This window comes from Colletotrichum orchidophilum (assembly GCF_001831195.1).
Source record: "Colletotrichum orchidophilum strain IMI 309357 chromosome Unknown Scaffold_47.1, whole genome shotgun sequence".
Classification (NCBI taxonomy): Eukaryota; Fungi; Ascomycota; class Sordariomycetes; order Glomerellales; family Glomerellaceae; genus Colletotrichum; species Colletotrichum orchidophilum.
The window spans coordinates 1-18198 of NW_019173003.1; the positions used below are offsets into that span (position 1 = coordinate 1).

General features: G+C 53.0%; 8 protein-coding genes across 8 annotated transcripts; 3 read left to right on the forward strand and 5 right to left on the reverse strand.

Moving 5' to 3' along the window:
* Positions 1-128: 128 nt before the first annotated feature.
* CORC01_06295 (uncharacterized protein) lies at positions 129-653 on the reverse strand (the record flags this gene model as incomplete). Its single annotated transcript, XM_022617936.1, has 2 exons — positions 129-305; positions 387-653. 2 exons carry the CDS (start codon positions 651-653, stop codon positions 129-131), a joined length of 444 nt encoding a protein of 147 aa, XP_022475449.1.
* A 481-nt stretch (positions 654-1134) lies between these two features.
* CORC01_06296 (gentisate 1,2-dioxygenase) lies at positions 1135-2213 on the reverse strand (the record flags this gene model as incomplete). The annotated part of the gene is made up of 3 exons (XM_022617937.1): positions 1135-1537; positions 1589-1901; positions 1964-2213. The coding sequence occupies 3 exons, from the start codon at positions 2211-2213 to the stop codon at positions 1135-1137; spliced, it is 966 nt and encodes a 321-aa protein (XP_022475450.1).
* A 506-nt stretch (positions 2214-2719) lies between these two features.
* Positions 2720-3699, forward strand: CORC01_06297 (5-carboxymethyl-2-hydroxymuconate isomerase; the record flags this gene model as incomplete). The annotated part of the gene is made up of 3 exons (XM_022617938.1): positions 2720-2975; positions 3035-3171; positions 3223-3699. The coding sequence occupies 3 exons, from the start codon at positions 2720-2722 to the stop codon at positions 3697-3699; spliced, it is 870 nt and encodes a 289-aa protein (XP_022475451.1).
* Positions 3700-3817: 118 nt separating this feature from the next.
* Positions 3818-6314, reverse strand: CORC01_06298 (fungal specific transcription factor; the record flags this gene model as incomplete). The annotated part of the gene is made up of 4 exons (XM_022617939.1): positions 3818-4421; positions 4509-4985; positions 5174-6030; positions 6195-6314. The coding sequence occupies 4 exons, from the start codon at positions 6312-6314 to the stop codon at positions 3818-3820; spliced, it is 2058 nt and encodes a 685-aa protein (XP_022475452.1).
* Positions 6315-7511: 1197 nt separating this feature from the next.
* CORC01_06299 (lactose permease) lies at positions 7512-8935 on the reverse strand (the record flags this gene model as incomplete). The annotated part of the gene is made up of 2 exons (XM_022617940.1): positions 7512-7957; positions 8809-8935. The coding sequence occupies 2 exons, from the start codon at positions 8933-8935 to the stop codon at positions 7512-7514; spliced, it is 573 nt and encodes a 190-aa protein (XP_022475453.1).
* Positions 8936-9579: 644 nt separating this feature from the next.
* CORC01_06300 (uncharacterized protein) lies at positions 9580-11912 on the forward strand (the record flags this gene model as incomplete). Its single annotated transcript, XM_022617941.1, has 5 exons — positions 9580-9878; positions 10035-10736; positions 10814-10906; positions 10967-11062; positions 11126-11912. 5 exons carry the CDS (start codon positions 9580-9582, stop codon positions 11910-11912), a joined length of 1977 nt encoding a protein of 658 aa, XP_022475454.1.
* Positions 11913-13342: 1430 nt separating this feature from the next.
* On the reverse strand, positions 13343-15278 carry CORC01_06301 (HET domain-containing protein; the record flags this gene model as incomplete). The annotated part of the gene is made up of 3 exons (XM_022617942.1): positions 13343-13638; positions 13722-14267; positions 14714-15278. The coding sequence occupies 3 exons, from the start codon at positions 15276-15278 to the stop codon at positions 13343-13345; spliced, it is 1407 nt and encodes a 468-aa protein (XP_022475455.1).
* Positions 15279-16960: 1682 nt separating this feature from the next.
* Positions 16961-18061, forward strand: CORC01_06302 (uncharacterized protein; the record flags this gene model as incomplete). The annotated part of the gene is made up of 2 exons (XM_022617943.1): positions 16961-17114; positions 17178-18061. 2 exons carry the CDS (start codon positions 16961-16963, stop codon positions 18059-18061), a joined length of 1038 nt encoding a protein of 345 aa, XP_022475456.1.
* Positions 18062-18198: the final 137 nt, after the last annotated feature.

Here is an 18198-nt window from a genome sequence, read left to right on the forward strand (position 1 = left end):
GCGACTGATTCATATGGCCCGAACGAGGAATTTTCATCGGCTCGAGGTTGAGGGCCACATCTTTCTCGCCATGTTCTGCTACTTTGCCCCCCCAAACGAGACCGAGTCGACGACCACGGCAGGCACTATCACCTTTTAGTGAGACATAGAAAGTCCATCCTTGCCACAGACCTTGCGTATCGATCCGAATATCTTGCCTTGAACTGGAATTCTCTCAAAGGGTCAACTGATCGTTTTCCCGCCTTTCGTTCGTTGTTATGGCCCGTTATCGCAAAGGATTTGGACATTAATGGGGGGCCTGCATCCTAGTTGAGAGCTTATCATCAGCTTGATCTATTCTATGGATTGACAACACGAATAATCTTCAGCAACATACGGTGACTAACTTTGAGAAGAGCCAGCCTTCGAGCTCTGCAGAAGGCGTATGAGAACTCAAGCTGTTGTAGTTGAGTGATAATGTCGTGGGACTCTTTGACGGTCACGCTAGACAACTCACGTCCTCCCTTGATAAACAGGGATTCAATTCGTATTTTCCGACGGTAAAGCAGCCGTTTGACTGCTACCATGCAGCTGATGAAAGCGATGATCAACGTAGACGTAGTGACCCATGGAGAATTTCTGCTGATTTCGGCATTCAACTTTGTGGAGAACATACTGCGTTTGAGACCGTACTGGGAGTTGAAGACTTGACAATATAGTACATCTCTATGGGTAGAAAACCCTAGTTCTCTAGAAACGAGCATGGAAATAATCAAATACGATGTTATTATGGATGAGAAGAAGTTGAAATCCTGACAAAAGGAGTTTTCCAGCTGAGGTCCTGGAGCTATCCATACCTCATCGTTGTGGAAACGCACACCTCGTGTTTCGGCTCTTTGTGGGTCTTTCGCTTCAACAGAAAACGCTTGCATTGAGGAATCAATACTATGTGAATTTGTGAAACTGATATCTCGGGAAGAATTGCAGCACAATGGCGTGTGGCCTTCACCAGTCGACTGTGGTCAACATTTTTGGTGTCTAAATTGCTATTTCGAGTAGAAAGGTTCTCCGAAGTCTACTTATCGCTAGAAATACAGGTTCTTCTCAATTCGTTGCTTTACTCACTTCTCGGCGTCTTGTCTTATCCTCCACGGCTCACGATTGCGGCTTGATCAGCCCAAGGCTGCTCAGCATCGGTCTGTCACTTACAGCAAATAGGTATGCCGTTGCGGCATCCTCGTTGATATGCTGGATCTTGGACCACGCCGGAATGGCAAAAGTGTCTCGCGCAGTCCACTTGAAGACCACGCGAGGTCCTGTGGGTGGTTCCACAATGGTCCGACCCTGGCCTTCGTAGCAGTGGTAGAGGAACGAAGCCTGCTCGCGAACCTCCATTGTTGTGTGGTGACCGTTGATACGCTCGGCCTGCGCGCCGAGGATGGGCGACAGCGGCTGACCGTGACTTGTGTAGTGGTGGATTGCGTAGGGACCCTCCTGGGCCTTCAATTCTGCTTCGACTTGGTTCCATGGATGCCTCCACTCGCACGTTTCTGTGAAGCTGCGGGTTGTCAACGGCTGTGTTCTTGTCCATTGCATAGGGGAGACTTACACGCTGGGATAACGGCTCTCGTGGTACTGCTCCGCAAAGTGCACCGGGGTGAATCTGAAGAGCGGCAAATTCAGTGCATCGAGCCAGATGACCGGGGCATCGCTCTCGTTTCCATGGTCGTGCCAGTGCCATGTGGGTGTCACGACAACATCGCCGCGTTTGAGGGGCATCTTCTTTCCCTCAACTGCCGTGAAGCCATCGCCGTCGATGATGAATCTGAGAGCGAACGCGATGTGCCGATGTGCAGGTGCAGTCTCGCCGGGGTTGACAATCTGAAGACCACCGTAGATGGTGTCTGTTGTGTAAGGGGATTCTGCATTGATATGTGAGTATGTGTACGGTTAAGGTTGTCGAAATGACATGAGTGACGCTTACCCGTATTAGGGTTCACCAGCATCAGCACTCTCCTCTCGGCTTGCTTCTCGCCGACCATCTCCGCGGCTTTGTGGAGGAGGGGGAGGTTGTCGGCGTACTTCCAGATGTGAGGCTTGGCGACGGGTGCTGGCGTAGGTGGAACCATTACATTCATCTTGGACCACAAGGGCTCCAAGTGCTGTGATGGAAGCTCTTCGAGGTAATCGTTCATGGCCTTCGCCCGTTTGTCGTCCTCATGAGCGGAGTCCATTGTGAATGAAGACTAAAGATGGACGCGGCGTAGGCCAGTCTGGATTCTTTGTGGTCGTGCTTGAAGTATTGATGTTCGGTAGTAATAGTTGGGATATATTGGTGTATTCTGCAGTGAAAGGCGTAATTATCGTGATGAAGTTGGATGTCGGAGGAATATCCGAAGGAGATTGTCAAGGTCGGGTTCCCCGTTATCCCCGGACTGTTGGTTCCCCTCGCCCGCCACTGTGCAGCGGAAGCGCCACGCGGGACAGGGTCTGGTCGCGCAGTCGAGGCAATCCCGAGTTCCGATGCGTCTCCGAGCTCCCCGTTTTCCAATCCCGGAACCGTCTCTGATTGGCTAGCTTGAGCATTCTCCAATTGAGGGGGTCGATGATGCACATCTCGGAGACACACTCATGAGGAGGAGATATTATCTGGAAACAGCTTCATGCGGCTCATCATAACCAATCTCAGAAGCTCAATAATCCGAGTTATTTTATACTTTCGGCATATATCTCAAACACAATGTCGTGGAACCGTCTTATTCGCTTTGTCGACGACAACGACGTCGAGCACTTTGGCGAGCCACATGTGCAAGATGAACCGGAGATCACGTCGCTTCTCGATAAAGATAACCTATGGGCTACCGTTTACGATGGTACCAGCCCTGTCTCATCACTGACCAAAGGTGAACGGGTGCACGTCAAGGCCCTGAAACCTCTCTTGACGTCAAGGGACGTCCCGATCATTCGGTGTATCGGCCTGAACTATATTAAGCACAGTATTGCATCCCCTACGGGACTGGCACCACTATGTGCAGACAGCTGACTTGATTTGCAGTCAAGGAGGGTGGCAGGACACCGCCTCCGTTCCCTTCGCTATTCATTAAGCCAGCGACATCAGTGGCTGCATGGAATGAGGATGTGCCGATCCCCAAGGTTGCCCAGGATGGCACAGTTGATTATGAGGGCGAACTGGTAAGAACGGAACCATGGAAGAGTTGAATAGGTGGTTGCTGAAAAGACCAGGCATTCGTGGTTGGAAAGTCCGGCAAGAACATTCCCAAGGACAAGGCTCTAGAATACGTGGCCGGCTACCTCACCGCAAACGACGTCTCGGCGAGAGCCTGGCAGAGAGACCCAGCCAAAGCCGGCGGCGTACCCCAGTGGTGCTTTAGCAAAGGGTTCGACAAGTTTGCCCCCTTCAGTCCGGTGTTGGTCTCTCCGGCGGTACTTGGAAACGCCAGCGACCTCCTGCTGCAGACCTTTGTCAACGGCGAGGAAAGGCAGCATGAGACTACGGGCGACTTGCTCTTTGGCGTGGAGGAGATTGTCAGCTTCCTCAGTCAGGGGACGACGTTGGAAGCCGGGACGGTAGTCTTGACTGGAACGCCGTCGGGTGTTGGGCTGGGCATGAAGCCGCCAAAGTACTTGAATGATGGGGACGTGGTGGAGGTTAGGATAAGTAAGCTGGGAGGTGTGAGGAACAAGATGGTGTTTGAGTAGAAGGTAGTTACGAATGAGATGATTGTTCCTCATCAACGAGTTTGAAAATGAGCATTCAAGGCGCGATAGCCGGGTATTTGGGATGTGAATGTACATGATGATGGTTGATAATAGCCAATTATAGACTTCCGGGCATGCTGTTAAGCCAAGAGAAATCGTTAATGTCAAAAGTGATTGCATCCATGTCAAATGCTGCATCATGTGCCAAGTAGGGTAAGGGCATATCAAAGGTCTCCTGCCGCTCGTTGGTGATGCTGGCGACCGCCGGAGTAGTTTCTGGGTTGAGGGGAGCGGCCGACTGAGGATGCTGCCCCTGGAACATCTTTTTCGAAAGGATCTGGAGCGCCGCGGCACATCTTCGCGGAGAAGGTCCGAGATTCTCATGGTCGTGGAGCAAACTTATAGCCTGGTTCCACGAACGGGAGATATCAAGCGATGAGAAGACGGCGGGTCGAAGTCTGGCTGCGATGAGAACGGTAGCGGCTGTATAGATGTAGAATACGCGATACCACCAAGCTGGGAGGAGGCCTAGGGTGCTGTTATGTCGCTGGAACTGCGAGATGAAGGAAATGAGGCTTTGTGCGGCTTCGACGCACACCATTGCACATTGTTGAACGACGCGAGATGAAAGATCGTCATGGACTTGGGAGCTTTCCGGACTCTGGGAGAGGCAGAATCGAGTGAGCATGGGTCTGAGGAGGAGCATGCGGGCATGGAGCAGCCTCGAAATTTGTTAGTGGTGGGCTCCCTGAATCACAACGATTGGACTGCAGATAACTCTGAAATTCGCGGCGGGGTGTAGGACTTACCTGATCCGCAGGATTACAGCCTGTCTTCGGAAGATTTCATCCAATGAAGTCTCAGGCTCGGCCACGGTCAGAAAGCTGGGTAGGCTCTTCTCCCATATCGTCAACCGCTGATCGAGCTGTAACGCTTTCCCGAGATCAAGCTCAGGTTTGTTTGCAGAGCGCTGAGTCGGGCTGCTAGTGCCATTGGTATACGTAGGTGACTTGAGGGGCGATGTTGACGAGTAAAACGCGAGAACTGCGTGATTGATAACCTCATAGAGTTCGAGCGACTTGTGGAAGAAGGCCTGATACCGAAGCTTGTGGAGCTGAACGGCGCCTAGTTTTACTCCGTCGAGGCTGGTGGTGTTGGTGTCTGGTATTGAAGGAAATACCACACTTGACGCCATCTGATCCGAGATCATTGCTGGACGTCCATGTGTGATGGCGATCATTCTAGTCATCAATGACATTAGAAGTGTCAAGCGCGTGAGATTCGGTCTTCAAAGGGCACTTGCCGGTCCATCAAGATACAGCCATGCCATATCCGCTTAACAAGATCTCTTTCGGTCTCATTTGAGATTTCCGACGTCGTCTCTGGTAGGTGTAGCCCCAGGCCCTGGGCGATTCTCACGGCGGAACCGACAATCATCCATGTCTGGTGAGGATTGTTTGTGCTTTGCAGGTACTGGCTCATTATCAACAGACACTGAATCAGCTCGATAGAGCCGGTATCCCAAAGACTGAGCTGTAGCAAATCCTGCGCACGTGTGAAGTATCCCTGGCTGGACGAGTCCCTCTGGTCCGCAGGCAGCGACTCGATCAACTGCGTAGAGAGCGCGAATACAATGTTGAGAGTGCTCACAAATATGCGCTCATCTGCATCGAGCGAGGTCCCGGCAAACAGTGCTCGATACGAGTGCTCAAATCTTTGTCGGTCCAGGAAAGGATATAATGGGTCGACGTAGTACCAGTAACGATCGGTCAAGTGATCAGCTTGCTTCCGAGCCGGCAGGACATAATCAGCTTGCCCTCCCGGACCAGCGCCGTTAAGAGGCAGAGTCGAACGGAAGAATGAGCTCCTCACACTCCCGGCCTCCGTCGTCGAAGAGCCCAGCCTCGCGTCGATGGCAGCTTTGATCTGGTTGGTGAAAGATCCAGCGCTGCTACTCCCAAAATACTCGCTAGTGACCGTACCATCTTCGCGGACCGTAGTCATGGAGTCGACAACTGACGAACTGGCATCGGACGGGATGATGGTAGAGTGCCGTTCCCCTCGGCCTCGCCTCGTGAGGCCTGGCCCCGAGGACGCGGTCGATTTGGGCGTCGCACTCGGAGTTGAGCGCGAGATGGGAGGCATCACTGGCTGCACAAAATTGGTCTCGGGCGTGTGGACAATCTTGGGCATTGCCCTTTCGGGATTGCCCGGACTCGCGTCTGCAGGTTTACTACCACCCGAGATCGACTTCTCGGCCTCAGCGGTGTAGGTGCAGCCATTTTTCAAATCGGTCCTCTTCCAGCAGTTACCGCACGCTACATGTATGCTCTGCTATCAGCCGTTGCACGGTCAAAAGCGCACGCGATCCCCCGTTGATATTTCCATCGTCCAAAGGCGAGCTCAAGTATTCCAGAAAGTGTGCTCACACGATTTCATATCATTCCTATCTGACCTCACAGGCCAAGACTCTCGGAGCGGCAGGGTCCCTCTACCGCGGAGTCGAAAAGCCTCACCGACGACTTACCTGGACGTGCTCCATCACACTTGACTTTCCTCCTTCGACATGTGTCACATGCCACATCAATCTTGATTCGCTTTGGCTTCGGCTCCATTGTTTTTTCTCCTATCCTCTCGCACAGCGACAGCGGTGGGGTAGGGAGGTCTTCCGCCGGAGACTGCAGTCTCCCCAAACGAGACAGATCTCGAAATGGCGACGAGTTATCTCGGAAGCCGCAAGTTTTAGACAGATTTAGATCATGGATCTCGGACAGACCTCGGTCGAGTAAGACAAGGAGAGATTGCGGAGAATACGCAGAGCTCGGGTGCGAAATGTTTGGATGGGAAAAGGTTGAAAGTCTGGGGATGGCACCGAGTTCCGAAGCTACCCATGGCACTTCTCCAGACTGTGGAGGGGAAGAAGTATGGGCCGGAACATAGAATCGACGGGAAGCGGAAAGCGGAACGAAACATGATTTGTTCAAACGGGAAACGTCCGAGTCATGCCCCCATCTTACCCCAGCTTCTTTGTCTACGGATACTTAGCATGGGATTATCCTCCTCTGCTTATTTACTCACTTTTCCCCCCGCACAGCTCCGTTGCCCGCATTCTGTCAAGGCGGCCAAAACTTGACCAAAATTTCCGAATTAGGTCGCAACCCGGCGCTGCCTGCATCTGACTTCCGTGACATCCGTCAGCCGTGAGTCTCGCTCGAAGGCGTGCTCCCACGCGGAATAATGGACTGCTTACCCACCCTCCAACAAACTTGTCCGGATGAGAACCTGTGGGCCCCTAGCGAATGCGGGGGTTGTACATAGCGGGGGTCCCGACAGAACGCCTTTTCCTTTGGAGAACTGCTAGACATGTCACAACCTGAAGTTGGAGATGAGACCATCGCCTGAGAGAATGTTGGACGGAATGACACTTGAACTTTGCAATCCGCGACGAGAACTGATGAGACTGATTTATTCTTCGTTTGGACATGATTGAGAAAGGGAAAGCTCACTATCTGGTGCAAGCTACCCCCCGCCGTTGCTGCGTCGATTAAGAAAATAGGAGAACACAGCCGAGGGATTTGACGAAATGGAGATTCGAATCCCGCCACGCAGGCAAGCATCACTCAAAGAGGATGACATCTTTCCGCCGCTGCTACGGGAAGGAGATTTGTCAGGAATCAGTCTGGCTGAAGAAAATTGCTGGATCCAGTATGCATGCCGCATGATGCTCGCACGCAATGGCCATGCTTCGGACCGGACCCGGAGCCTCAGAAGAGTCTACACCTAATGGAATGGGAATCAGCCAGAGTACCCATTTAGAATTTTCCAATGGGCTGGGATTCATCCCGAGCAAATGTGACGCTAAGAAGAAGCACCGGTAGGGCGAACTTGGTAGCTGGAATTCGGATGAAAGTCCACCCATCATGGGGTGTAGCTCTACAAATTTGCGTAGGCCAGTAGTGTAAGAGGATCTGTGGAATGGAGATGAACCTTGAATGTCGATTGCAGAGCGCAGCACGTTCGCGCCTACGTAGGTGTTCTTCAACTTGGGTTTGGTCTACCACCTTACACCTTCCTATCCGCAACGTTTTCAACTGGGCTCCGAGACCGCGGATGGCAGCAATGAGCGTACGGTGGCGGTTGTGTGCTATCCTGACGAGTTCAAGGTACGAAGGCTTGGGTACCGGCTCGTTCTCGAGACGGACATTCTCCTGGATCTCCTTGACCTCGTAATCAACGAGAGGCGAGGAGGCATCGCCGCCTGCGTGTAGCGGGGTGGGGTATTTCGAGCTTGTTCGGTTTTATTATAGATATTGAGCCGTCTTGGGGATTTTGGCACAAAGCAGAAGAAATCAAACTAAATCGCCGGGAGGACGGCCTGGAAGATGGACAGGATTCCCCAACTCCTTGTCGATGTCAGACGAAAGGTGGCGCGGGTGGACCAAGCCGCTTAGATCGCTCCGAAGAACTATAGCACTTGTGTCAGCTGGAATCTCTTACATACACACCTGGACCTTGCGGGTGTGAGAGCTGAATCACAAAAAACTGTGTTGTAGAGACACGAAATCTCGCCTCGTTGAGTCGGGTAGGCAAGCTCGGCTATGAGAATCGGCGCCGGCTACGCAGAGAAGGCGGCTGCGGCGCCGAGGAGCCATCATGTAACGATGAACATGGGCAGACTTGTACTTGCGCCCTGTAGGCCAGCGCCAACAAGGAGAGGGAAGAGCCCAATCCACATGGTCGTTTTTCTGCCGTATTTGTCCGCCAAATATAGAGCTGGGATGATATCCATGATCTTGTCAATGGGATATACAGCGTTCATTCTTCCGAATACAGATGGAATCGGGCCACCAAAATAACCGCGCCATCGCTCGATGGTCTGCAGCCCGTTTATCATGGCACCTGATTCCAAGTGTAAGGCCAGCATTTCACACGTCTTACACCATGCGGTGATATACCATCCAAGCCGACATGGACCAAAGCCGACGACAGCTTGGATACCAATAGTGTCAGGCTAAGTAGGAGCAGGTGCATAGTGTGATACCATGGTGCAGGGTTTTCAGGCAGGAACTTGAGCCGATGTTAGAGTTCCTGTTGACATAGGCTTCTGACTTGCGTCCCCTGTTGTCGATGCCCGCGCAATGAAGGGGACGGGAGTGGAGGCCAACATTGCGAGCAAGTCAGACCCGACGGCTTGTACGGCCATCTTTTTGGCCGGCTTTGACTTGAGGAAGCCCATCTTGGGATTGTTACGGTCGGGCACTGGAGGAGTTCCCACGCAAGTAAGCCCCGGTGTACCCTAGTCGACCCTGTAAAATGTGTGCGGTTTCCCCACGGGCTGTTGATTCTTCCTCAAGATCATCGTTAGCTTGGGTGGCCGACCCGTCGTGCCGGGTGAGTGAGGGACTTTATTACGGAACTCGGGAGACGAAGGACAGGTCACTTTTGGCCGGACTCGGTGAACGTTCGACAGTCCCGACTTAGGAGTTAAGATGGGCTAACGCCGCCGAGGGGAATCTCGGTGAGTGGTCAACCTGACAAAGCTTTACCCTTGACTTACACGGACGGCAAGCCCCCCGACCAGAGCCGCGCTGGAAAGTCTCACCGGGAAGGGTCCCCGAGCGCAAACGTTTGAAGACTAAATCTATGACATGTAGATAGAGCGAGTCATTGAGGAGCTTCCAAGCTCCCCGAGGCCATTGCGTTGGTATGTGAAACAGTTCTGCGGGGGTTCGGTGATCAGTGCTGCATGATAATTAAACTCGCCATCCCCAGACAGGGCCAAGCATCCTACCTCCCCCCTCACATTTTACCGTCGCTCTTCTCCCCGACACGAGAGATGCTTCCGAAAAACGAGGTTTACAGGAGTCATTTATCGTCGCCATGGACCCACCGCCGAAGAGGATGAGGATGGACATCGTTCGGGGCTTCCCCGACATGGGCATGGCGCCGGTCGGCGGCGGCGGATCGCCTCCTGATCGCTCCGGCATCGATCACGCACATGTCGAGCAAGCTGATCCTAGGATGCCGAAGCAGAGGACTTGGTCGCGTGCCTCGTCTGCCTGCCAGACGTGCCGTGGCCGCAAGACAAAATGCGACAATGAACGACCGATATGCGGCTACTGCAGGAGGGTTGGGGCAACCTGCACTTATATCGAAGACTCGGCTCCGGCAACTTCATTGTAAGTTTACATTACTTTACGTTTGACGGGCCTCCCGGCCTTAAGTCTGATCGGGGGGCCTCGGGCTACACTTTTGCCGGGGATGGCTGCCAGTTTAATCGGGTGGGCAGCACATATTCCGGACTGATACTAACTGGGTGTGGATGATCCGATCAGATGTCAGGGTGTGGGACCACGTTTACTGGGAGCTATAGAGAACTTGGCCAACCTCATCCAACGCAACGAGGACAACTTTCGCGCCATCCCGCAACTCAGCCGCGACTTGTCCCGTGACTCGAGCGACTATCCGGACAGCCCGACCTTCCAAGGGGGACGCCAGGATAATATCCTCTCTGGGCAAGGCGGCAGTGCCGCCGACGGGGCCAAGCAATTCATCCGTCCCTCGTTATCAGAAGCCGCCGGACTGGACTCCGTGCTGGAGTGGCCAATCTTTCCTAAACCGGTGCCCTTCGCGATAGACCCCTTCAGCCACGCTTCCCCACGTGGGGAGATCTTTTCCCCAAGATCGCCCCCGGCCATGGAGTTCTACGAGCTGTCCCGGCTGGTGGATTTGTTCTTGGCCAATGTTCATCCCATGAATCCCGTCGTCGATAGTCAGATGCTGCGCCAAATGCTAAAGCAGGTTGCGGAGAATGGACCCGACTGGTCGGCGTCCACCTGCATCGTCGCGCTGACCTGCGCCCTTGGCGCCATATCCCAGAGACCCGGGCAGAGGACGCCAAGCGGGACCCCTCGTGGGTATTCCGTGGAGCCCAATCGCCATCTCGCGTCGAGGTACTGGTCAGTCGCTGAGAAGCGGCTTGGCTTCTCCATGGGGTCACCTGGTTGGGTGTCCGTACAATGCTTGTGCCTTGCAGGGTAAGACGGCCGCTCCCGCGTCGTTGACTTACTTGTCTTTTTTGTTTTTGGTTCAATAAGGCTGACTAGCACGGCAGAATGTGGCACATGTACAACATGGATCCCCTACAAGCGTGGAAATGTTTCAGTATGGCAAGCAACACTTGGTACACCACATCGCTCACGAACAGGTTGGTATCCCCTTGGCAAATGGCAATGCTTGGATTCATCTTGGCTGACCTCCATCTCAGACTGACCATGCCGGCTGGGAAAGCCGAGACGCCTGATTCTCTCCAGTCACTCTCATTGGAGCAGATTCTGTACTTCACCTGCTTCAAGTCTGAATGGTATGCTCAGTCCCAACTTCATTCCCGTAGAACATTTGATCATTGGCTAAGATCTAGTTGCAGCGACCTTGCTTTTGAGCTGTCTCTCCCCGGCTCGATTCTCGCCGGTGTGGATTACCCCTACAACTTGCCTACTCCCCCTACTCTTGGTGTCATGAACCTGGAAAATAAAGCCCTCATGATGGAGCAAAGATCCTGGTACTACTACATAGCCGAGATCTCCGCAAGACACCTCATAAATCGCATCACGCAAGCCCAAAAACGATGTCCACCACCACACCCGACGGAGCACGGCATTGACCGTATGCTCGAGGTATTCGAGGTATTTGATGCCCAGTTATCGGATTGGTACGAATCACTACCTCCCCCGATATCATTCCAAATACCCAACGGGGATATTGCCCCCCTGGGTGATGACTTTTGCCAAATGCTCCGCGGACGCTACCTGGCGATGAGAGAGCTGCTGTGCAGACCTTTCGTGCGCTTGGAGTCCACCATCTCCATCGCGCCCACGGTGTCGGAGCACATGGTTTCTAGGGTAGCAGAAATTGCTTCGAGAGGGTTGCAGTACTGTCTATTTAGAATTCAGGCTACGCCGTCCACGCCTCACCATGGTCTTTGGTTGCAGCTACGAGGTTTTGTGACCTGTTCTTTGATATTGACGGCCGCCGAGCGCGCGCAGAGCATTCCGTCTTTGAACATGCCTACAAAGGTCACATATTCTCAGAATTGGAGGCGGACAATCATTGCTCAGAAGGAACTTCTTTCTAGCTGCTGGGAATTTGAGGAAGGAGGTATCAGTGACTGCGCTAGGGTACTAGACTGGGCGCTCGCGAAGTTCTCGGTGTGAACTCACGTCCATCCTTGAACCATGGCCTACTTTGGGAGGTACATCGCACAAGATGTATAAAAACCTGCTGTGGGCAAGCGTGTCAAGCGTGTTGGCGGCGCTTAGACGAGTTGCCGGTCCTTCAACGGTGGTATTGCCCGGCTAGCCGCTGAGGTAACGATGGGTGCTCCCCAAAGTCTGGTGCAACAATTTATATATGTCAAAGTCAACTCAAGAACATAACTTAATCGGGGAGCGAGGTTGCTTTCCTGCGTGTGGCGTACGCCTTGCTGCGTAGTGGGTGAGACTCGGTTCGGGCTCGGTTGGTGAAGGTTTCTATTGGGCGTTCTGCGAAATAGTCCGAACCTACGTTTAAGTCAAACCTTGTCAGTTGGGCCGAAAGCGCGCGATAGGTTCCAGACTCCGGAGTTGCTCCGGGGAATGCAGTCTTGACATGGAACCCGATACCGAGATACTGGGCCTCTCATGTCGTGTCAAGGTGTGCCCAAGGCACATATACCAGCCTATGTCGATGCGGAGGGCCGACTGTCAGTCAGCAACCCCTTGTTTTGGGTCTTCCTACCGTGAATTACCGGAGCCCCTCTCCGGCCGCAAACAACCGGTCTTTGACCAGGTCTGCAGCATCGGGGAGATAGTCTAGTTGCCCTACGCAGCCCTATTGGCTTCAATGGGACAGGTACATGTAGCTTTCGGTGGTTGCATTGCTTCCGGCCATGGGATAACCTGCAATGTCTCTACTATCACAAGGACTGTCAAGACCGAGCTTCATCTTGGTTATGCTGACGTGTCTCATGTTTCGGTCTGTCAAAACCGTTACGTGCGCACGGCTGCAAATGTGACAGCGGGGGACAGGTGGACACGCTCGCAGGATCTTCTTAATCAACCGATGTCTACCATTGTGCTGGGACGTGCAAATCCCGTCTAGGACCCAAAGATTTGGGATTTGGGGATATTTCCTGTATTGGTGATCATGCTAGATTTGGTAGGGAAACAAATGCAACGGGGCGTCATAAACTAGCTCATAAAAACCGCAGAACACGAAATCAACGAACCATCAGTAAGGCATCAAAATCTTCTCTTAGAGTATGAACGTTGAGGAGTAAGGTGACTTCAACGAAGCGACTGGATTTATTTCATCGGGATAAAGAAACGACGATGGACTACTATGCTCGCCTCGAAACATCATCGTCCGCCGTTTGGCTCTCCTGAGTGCTTTCCTGAGTGATCTTCGAAAACGATTATACTAAGGTTCGTGTTTGGTTGAGAAGAGGCTAGCTTGGGGCGGAGGACAGGGTCAAAATATGCACACAAGACAAGCGGCGGTAGTATTTGATAACTCCATGTTCTTAAGACAACCGACAGGCCTTGAAAAGAAATCCGTTAAACCATCAAGGCGTCTCACATCGGTCGACAGAACATTCTTACACTTCTTACACTATCTCCAAGTCCTCCAGCTCATCCACGCCAGTCGGCCAGGACTCACCACTCATCACACCTGCAAACACGGCAGGGCCATCCAGCGTAAATCTCTCAGCCTCCCCTTTGCAAGGCCGCAAGATGAAAGGATGGTCCAAGCCAGCGAGAAGACAAACAAAATCCCTTTCACGAACGCCGACGACTCCGAACCCGGCTCTCCGATCACAGGTGAAGAACAGCCGCTCCAGTCGCAGTTCCACCCGGCACTGGCATCCGCAGCGCAACGAGTCCCACTCGACGAGCGAGGAGACTACGGACATGCCTCGAAACACCGCGTTGGAAGACGACGAGGACGATAATGAAGTTGATGACATGGGAGTCGACCATTCATACTTTTTTTTGGTCCTTGCATGATCCACCAGAGTAACTCGTAGAGACTCCGGCCCATGGCATGCAGCTTCGGCCCTGCCCAGACGGTGCGCGTCACGCTCGTCATGAAGCGACCGAGCACGTCTAGGTAGGGATTTTCACAGCTGTGCGGGAAGGGCGACTTCGAACCGCTGTCTTTATCTTCGTCGTTCGCGTTCTGATCATCGACGACGCATCTCCCGCCGACGCACTGGCTCTTGGTTGGGAAGTTATCGCTCACGAAGCTCCCTACCTGTCCCACGCGCACCACCCGGAGAGTTAGCCTCTTCCCGTCGCCTGAGAAGGCGAAGTAAGGTTTAGTCCCGCCAGAAGCCGCGCAGAGACTGGTATAGTAGTACTTGTATGACCCCCTGACTTCGGAGTCCGTCGTCGCAAAGTCGACGGTCCAGGACGGCATAGTCTCCCACGCCACACCAGCCATAGTCTTCTGCCGATTCGAAAAGTACAGCACCCGCAAGCTGTCCTCCTCCTCGACCATGAGCCTCGTCGCGTCCCGAAAGACCTCCCCCACTGGTCGTCGGTAGTCCACCGTCATCTTCCTGAGCACTCTCGGCGACAAAGCCCTCAACGCAAAGATCTTGTCACGGGGCTCAGACGCCTACATTGTGAGGACTTAGCGCAGTTGATTCGTCGCTGCGCGGAATGGGCGCGTCGTCGTCGTCGCTTGCCATTCGTAGAGGTCTACATGTAGGTACATCCCCTGTTGACTAGGCACGCTCTCATCCTTGGGTGCGACCGCAAGGAGACGCGCGAGGCTTGAGAAGACGAAGAGTCCGGAGTCGCGACACAGGACAGCGGCGTTCTTGTGTGCGAATTCCTGTAGCGTCCATACCCGAGTCCAGTAGGGTGACAGTCTCAAGTGATTCAGTGTATCGCTGTTGCAAACTGGGTCTCTTGGTCAGGGAAGGCCAGATCATCTCTCATAATAGATAGAAAAAAATGCGCCACAATTTTACCTTTTAAAGCGATTCTGGCTGCCAAACTCTTGACTCCCTCGTTGAGATCGCGATCGTTTCTCAGGCGCGAAAACAGAGCCAAAGGCTTCGAGCATGCCAAGCTGCCCCAGGTAGCGGGTGCATGATCCTCGCCGAGCCAGACGACAACAGTCTTTGCACGCTGATAGATCTCGGCCATCATGGCCACCTGAGCGTTTCTTTCGTCGTTGGAAGACTGGTCGATGCAGATGGCATCCACCCAGACACTCAGGCTACTACGACTCTTCATTTTCCGACTCAGCGATCGTCGTAGCAACCTCAATGCTGCAGCACAGTTAGGGGTCATCAATAGCTGTCTCTCAGCAGGTCCGGCGTTTTGGATTATGAGCGGTTCACAAGGCTCTTCTCCACCCCAGGTATCAGAGAGTGCAACATAAGAGGGCGAGCAATCCACGCTTGCTTCTACAAAGTGGCAGCTGAGAGGTTCTTCAATGGAGTCCTTCTTCGCACTTCTGCGGAGCACAACTGGTCTTATGGATCGTAAGCTAGTCAGGGCTTCTAGTTTGAATTGGCTGCAGCTTTGCATGCTTACCAGGCGAGTTGAAACAAGGTCTATTTGATAACACGCAAGCAGCGAAGAGAGGATGTTTATCTCAGGTTCACATTAGACTTGTTTGTGAGGGAATCACCACCGATGTTATATCAAGTCAAGGATGAGTTAGCAGGGGGGAAGCGCATACAGGTTGGCAGAATGTAACAAGAAGGCAGCCAGGGATGCGACTAGGGCTGACAAAAGAACCTTGCAGCATGTGTTGCAAGACTGCCAAGGCTGTGGTAGTCACTCTTCCGTCAGGAATTTCGTCAGTTGCCAGTCCCCAATGCGCGGTGCTACAGATCACATGTGACGCTTTGAGTAGAGTAAGTACCTGGCACTACTCCCCAGGGCTGTCTTATCTGCGACATCCTCTGGAAGTGCGGTCGATACCTCCCCGGATGATGATTGGGAAGACGAAGCGCATATCAAGACTGTGAACAAAAATACTGGTTGAATCTTAAAGATGAGATACAACCATGAGCGACGGCCTTCTCAGCAGCGGTTCATGGGCAGACCTTCAGCAGAAATGTCAATTCCGAAGCCTGGTGAGGTAGGACCCAAAATAGGACAGCGTGAGGTGACAAGTAAGAGGTAATGTCACACTACATAAGGGAGACCCGGTGACGCGTCTTGAGGAACGATCCTCCCGGTCCAGAACCGCTCATCGCGAACATTTCTTTTCGGACATTTCAGAAGCTCGCACGGCTACTGGGTATAATTAAGCCATTGCGAGAAATGGTCTTGAGCGAAGGTTGTACATGTTGGCATCCTTGCTTCCATCCTGCCCATCAAGCCGAAGGCATGATCGTTGTCTCGTCTGCTTGAAGAATATTTTCAGACATGGTTAGGGACATACGGGCAGGCTGGCACTCTGTAGGCAGATTTCGGAGCCTATTTCAGATGCCCACGTGACTCCGTAGGGTATAGAGAAGCATGCATTTACACTTGAGACACTAGTGTAGCTGGCAGTCATTGTTAAACGAGTGACATTTCATTCAATTGGTACATTACGTGTACTTGTCGGCCCATACTGCGACTTGATTTGGCTACTTGCGGTTGTCAAAAGATAGTGTCGTTGTGATGGTGGTATTTTACGATATCAGAGAGCACATGTATGTATGCATGGGCAGGTAGTGGATGCTCAGCTTCTAATTTTCTTACAGGATCTGAAAAGGTGGTTTACGACAACTTTGCCAAATTTGTTAGACAGATGCAAAGTAGCACGCAGGCCTAGTCTCTCGTTCTTTTCACTGGCATTAGTGTCCCGGCCAGAAGTGATTTGTTCTGTTTAATAGGACTCACCGTCGAAGCTTGAAACATGGGGGTTTCCCGCTTAAAGGAGTCGCTAAATCTGAGTACCGTTGTGGCTCTCGTTATTCGTACGGCTCGATTTCGCTCGCGGTCTTTGCAGACTCCGAATGCCGTTTCTATAACGGAAGTCGGAGCTGACGACAATTTGACAACGACAACAGCCAATGAACAATTCGGTCAGTTCGGCAAGTCGGCTGCGAGAGGGGTCGGCCATCGGTGCCGTGCCTCCGTGTTCGCCGGGGACTTAGGGATACCTCAGACACTCGATGAGATGTATTTAACAATATGCACGATGTGACTATAGCAAGTCGGTACGATTGTAGATACTGAAGCAGAAGAAAAAATTCAACGATCAGTACACCATGGCAGGGCGTATTGATACTCACATCCACGCCCTTCCTCCGGCCTACATTGCCGCTGTGAACGCCGCGGGAGGGGACCCCTCTGGGTTCCCATCTCCTGAATGGTCATTGGAGGCCACTCTGAATCTGATGGACAATACCGGCACCGCGATAGGTGGGGTCCATCTTTCAGGGGAGGGTTGTGATCATTTCTACAGGCAACTGACATAACCACCAGGGATCTTGTCCGTCTCTGCGCCCGGTGCGTCGATTGCAGGAACCGGTGAGGACGGACGGAAGCTTGCGCGCTCCTTGAACAACGACCTCGCAGACCAAATTACAAAGTCACCAGCAGGACAACGGCTTGGATTCTTCGGAGTCCTGCCTGACTGGCAAGACGTCGACGGCACCATCTCCGAAATCGACTTTCTATACCAGCAACAAAAACTCTGTTACGGCGTCACAGTCTTCACCTCGTACGGAAACAAGCTGCTCGGCGACCCAGCCTTCAAGCCCATCTGGGAAAAGTTACAAGCCAACAAGGCTCTCGTCTTCCTCCATCCGACAGGCCTCGAGGTGACGCCCAAACTCATAGCCTCAGTCCTCCCGCAGCCCATCGTCGACTACCCTCTGGCCACCACGCGGGCCGCGGTGGACCTCGTCCTGAGCGGGACGCTCCACGCCTTTCCCGACGTGGACGTGATCCTCTCGCACGCCGGAGGAACCCTTCCATTCCTGGCGAGCCGTGTGCTAACGTCTCTCACCATCCCGGCCATCGCTAACGCCGTTGCCGTGGATTACGAGACTGCCCAAGCCGGCTTTGCTCGGTTTTACTACGACACGGCGTTGAGTGGTAGCCCAACGCAGCTCGGTGGCCTGCTCGATTTTGCGGATCCGTCTCACATTCTCTTTGGCTCGGATTTCCCGTACTGTCCGGATTCGGCGATTGAGCTTCAGGTTCATTCCTATGAGGCTTTTGTTGCCTCGCACCCGCGGGGGTCGATGATTGCGCCGGATGTTCTGCGAGGCAATTCTATGGTTTTGTTGAAGAAACACAGCCAGGGGAACAGCCCAGACTGGGCGCATGAAGTGAAGAAGACTGCCCATGGTTCGAAGACGTGATGTGATGCCTCCGATGATTTTGTCCTCGTGTTTCCCATATCACAGGCTCATTGGGGCGGGAAGCGTTCTTCATCGTCTCGTTGTATGATTCTCTACCTCATCTACGAGTTGCAAATCAAGAAGACTTTCATGGCTTC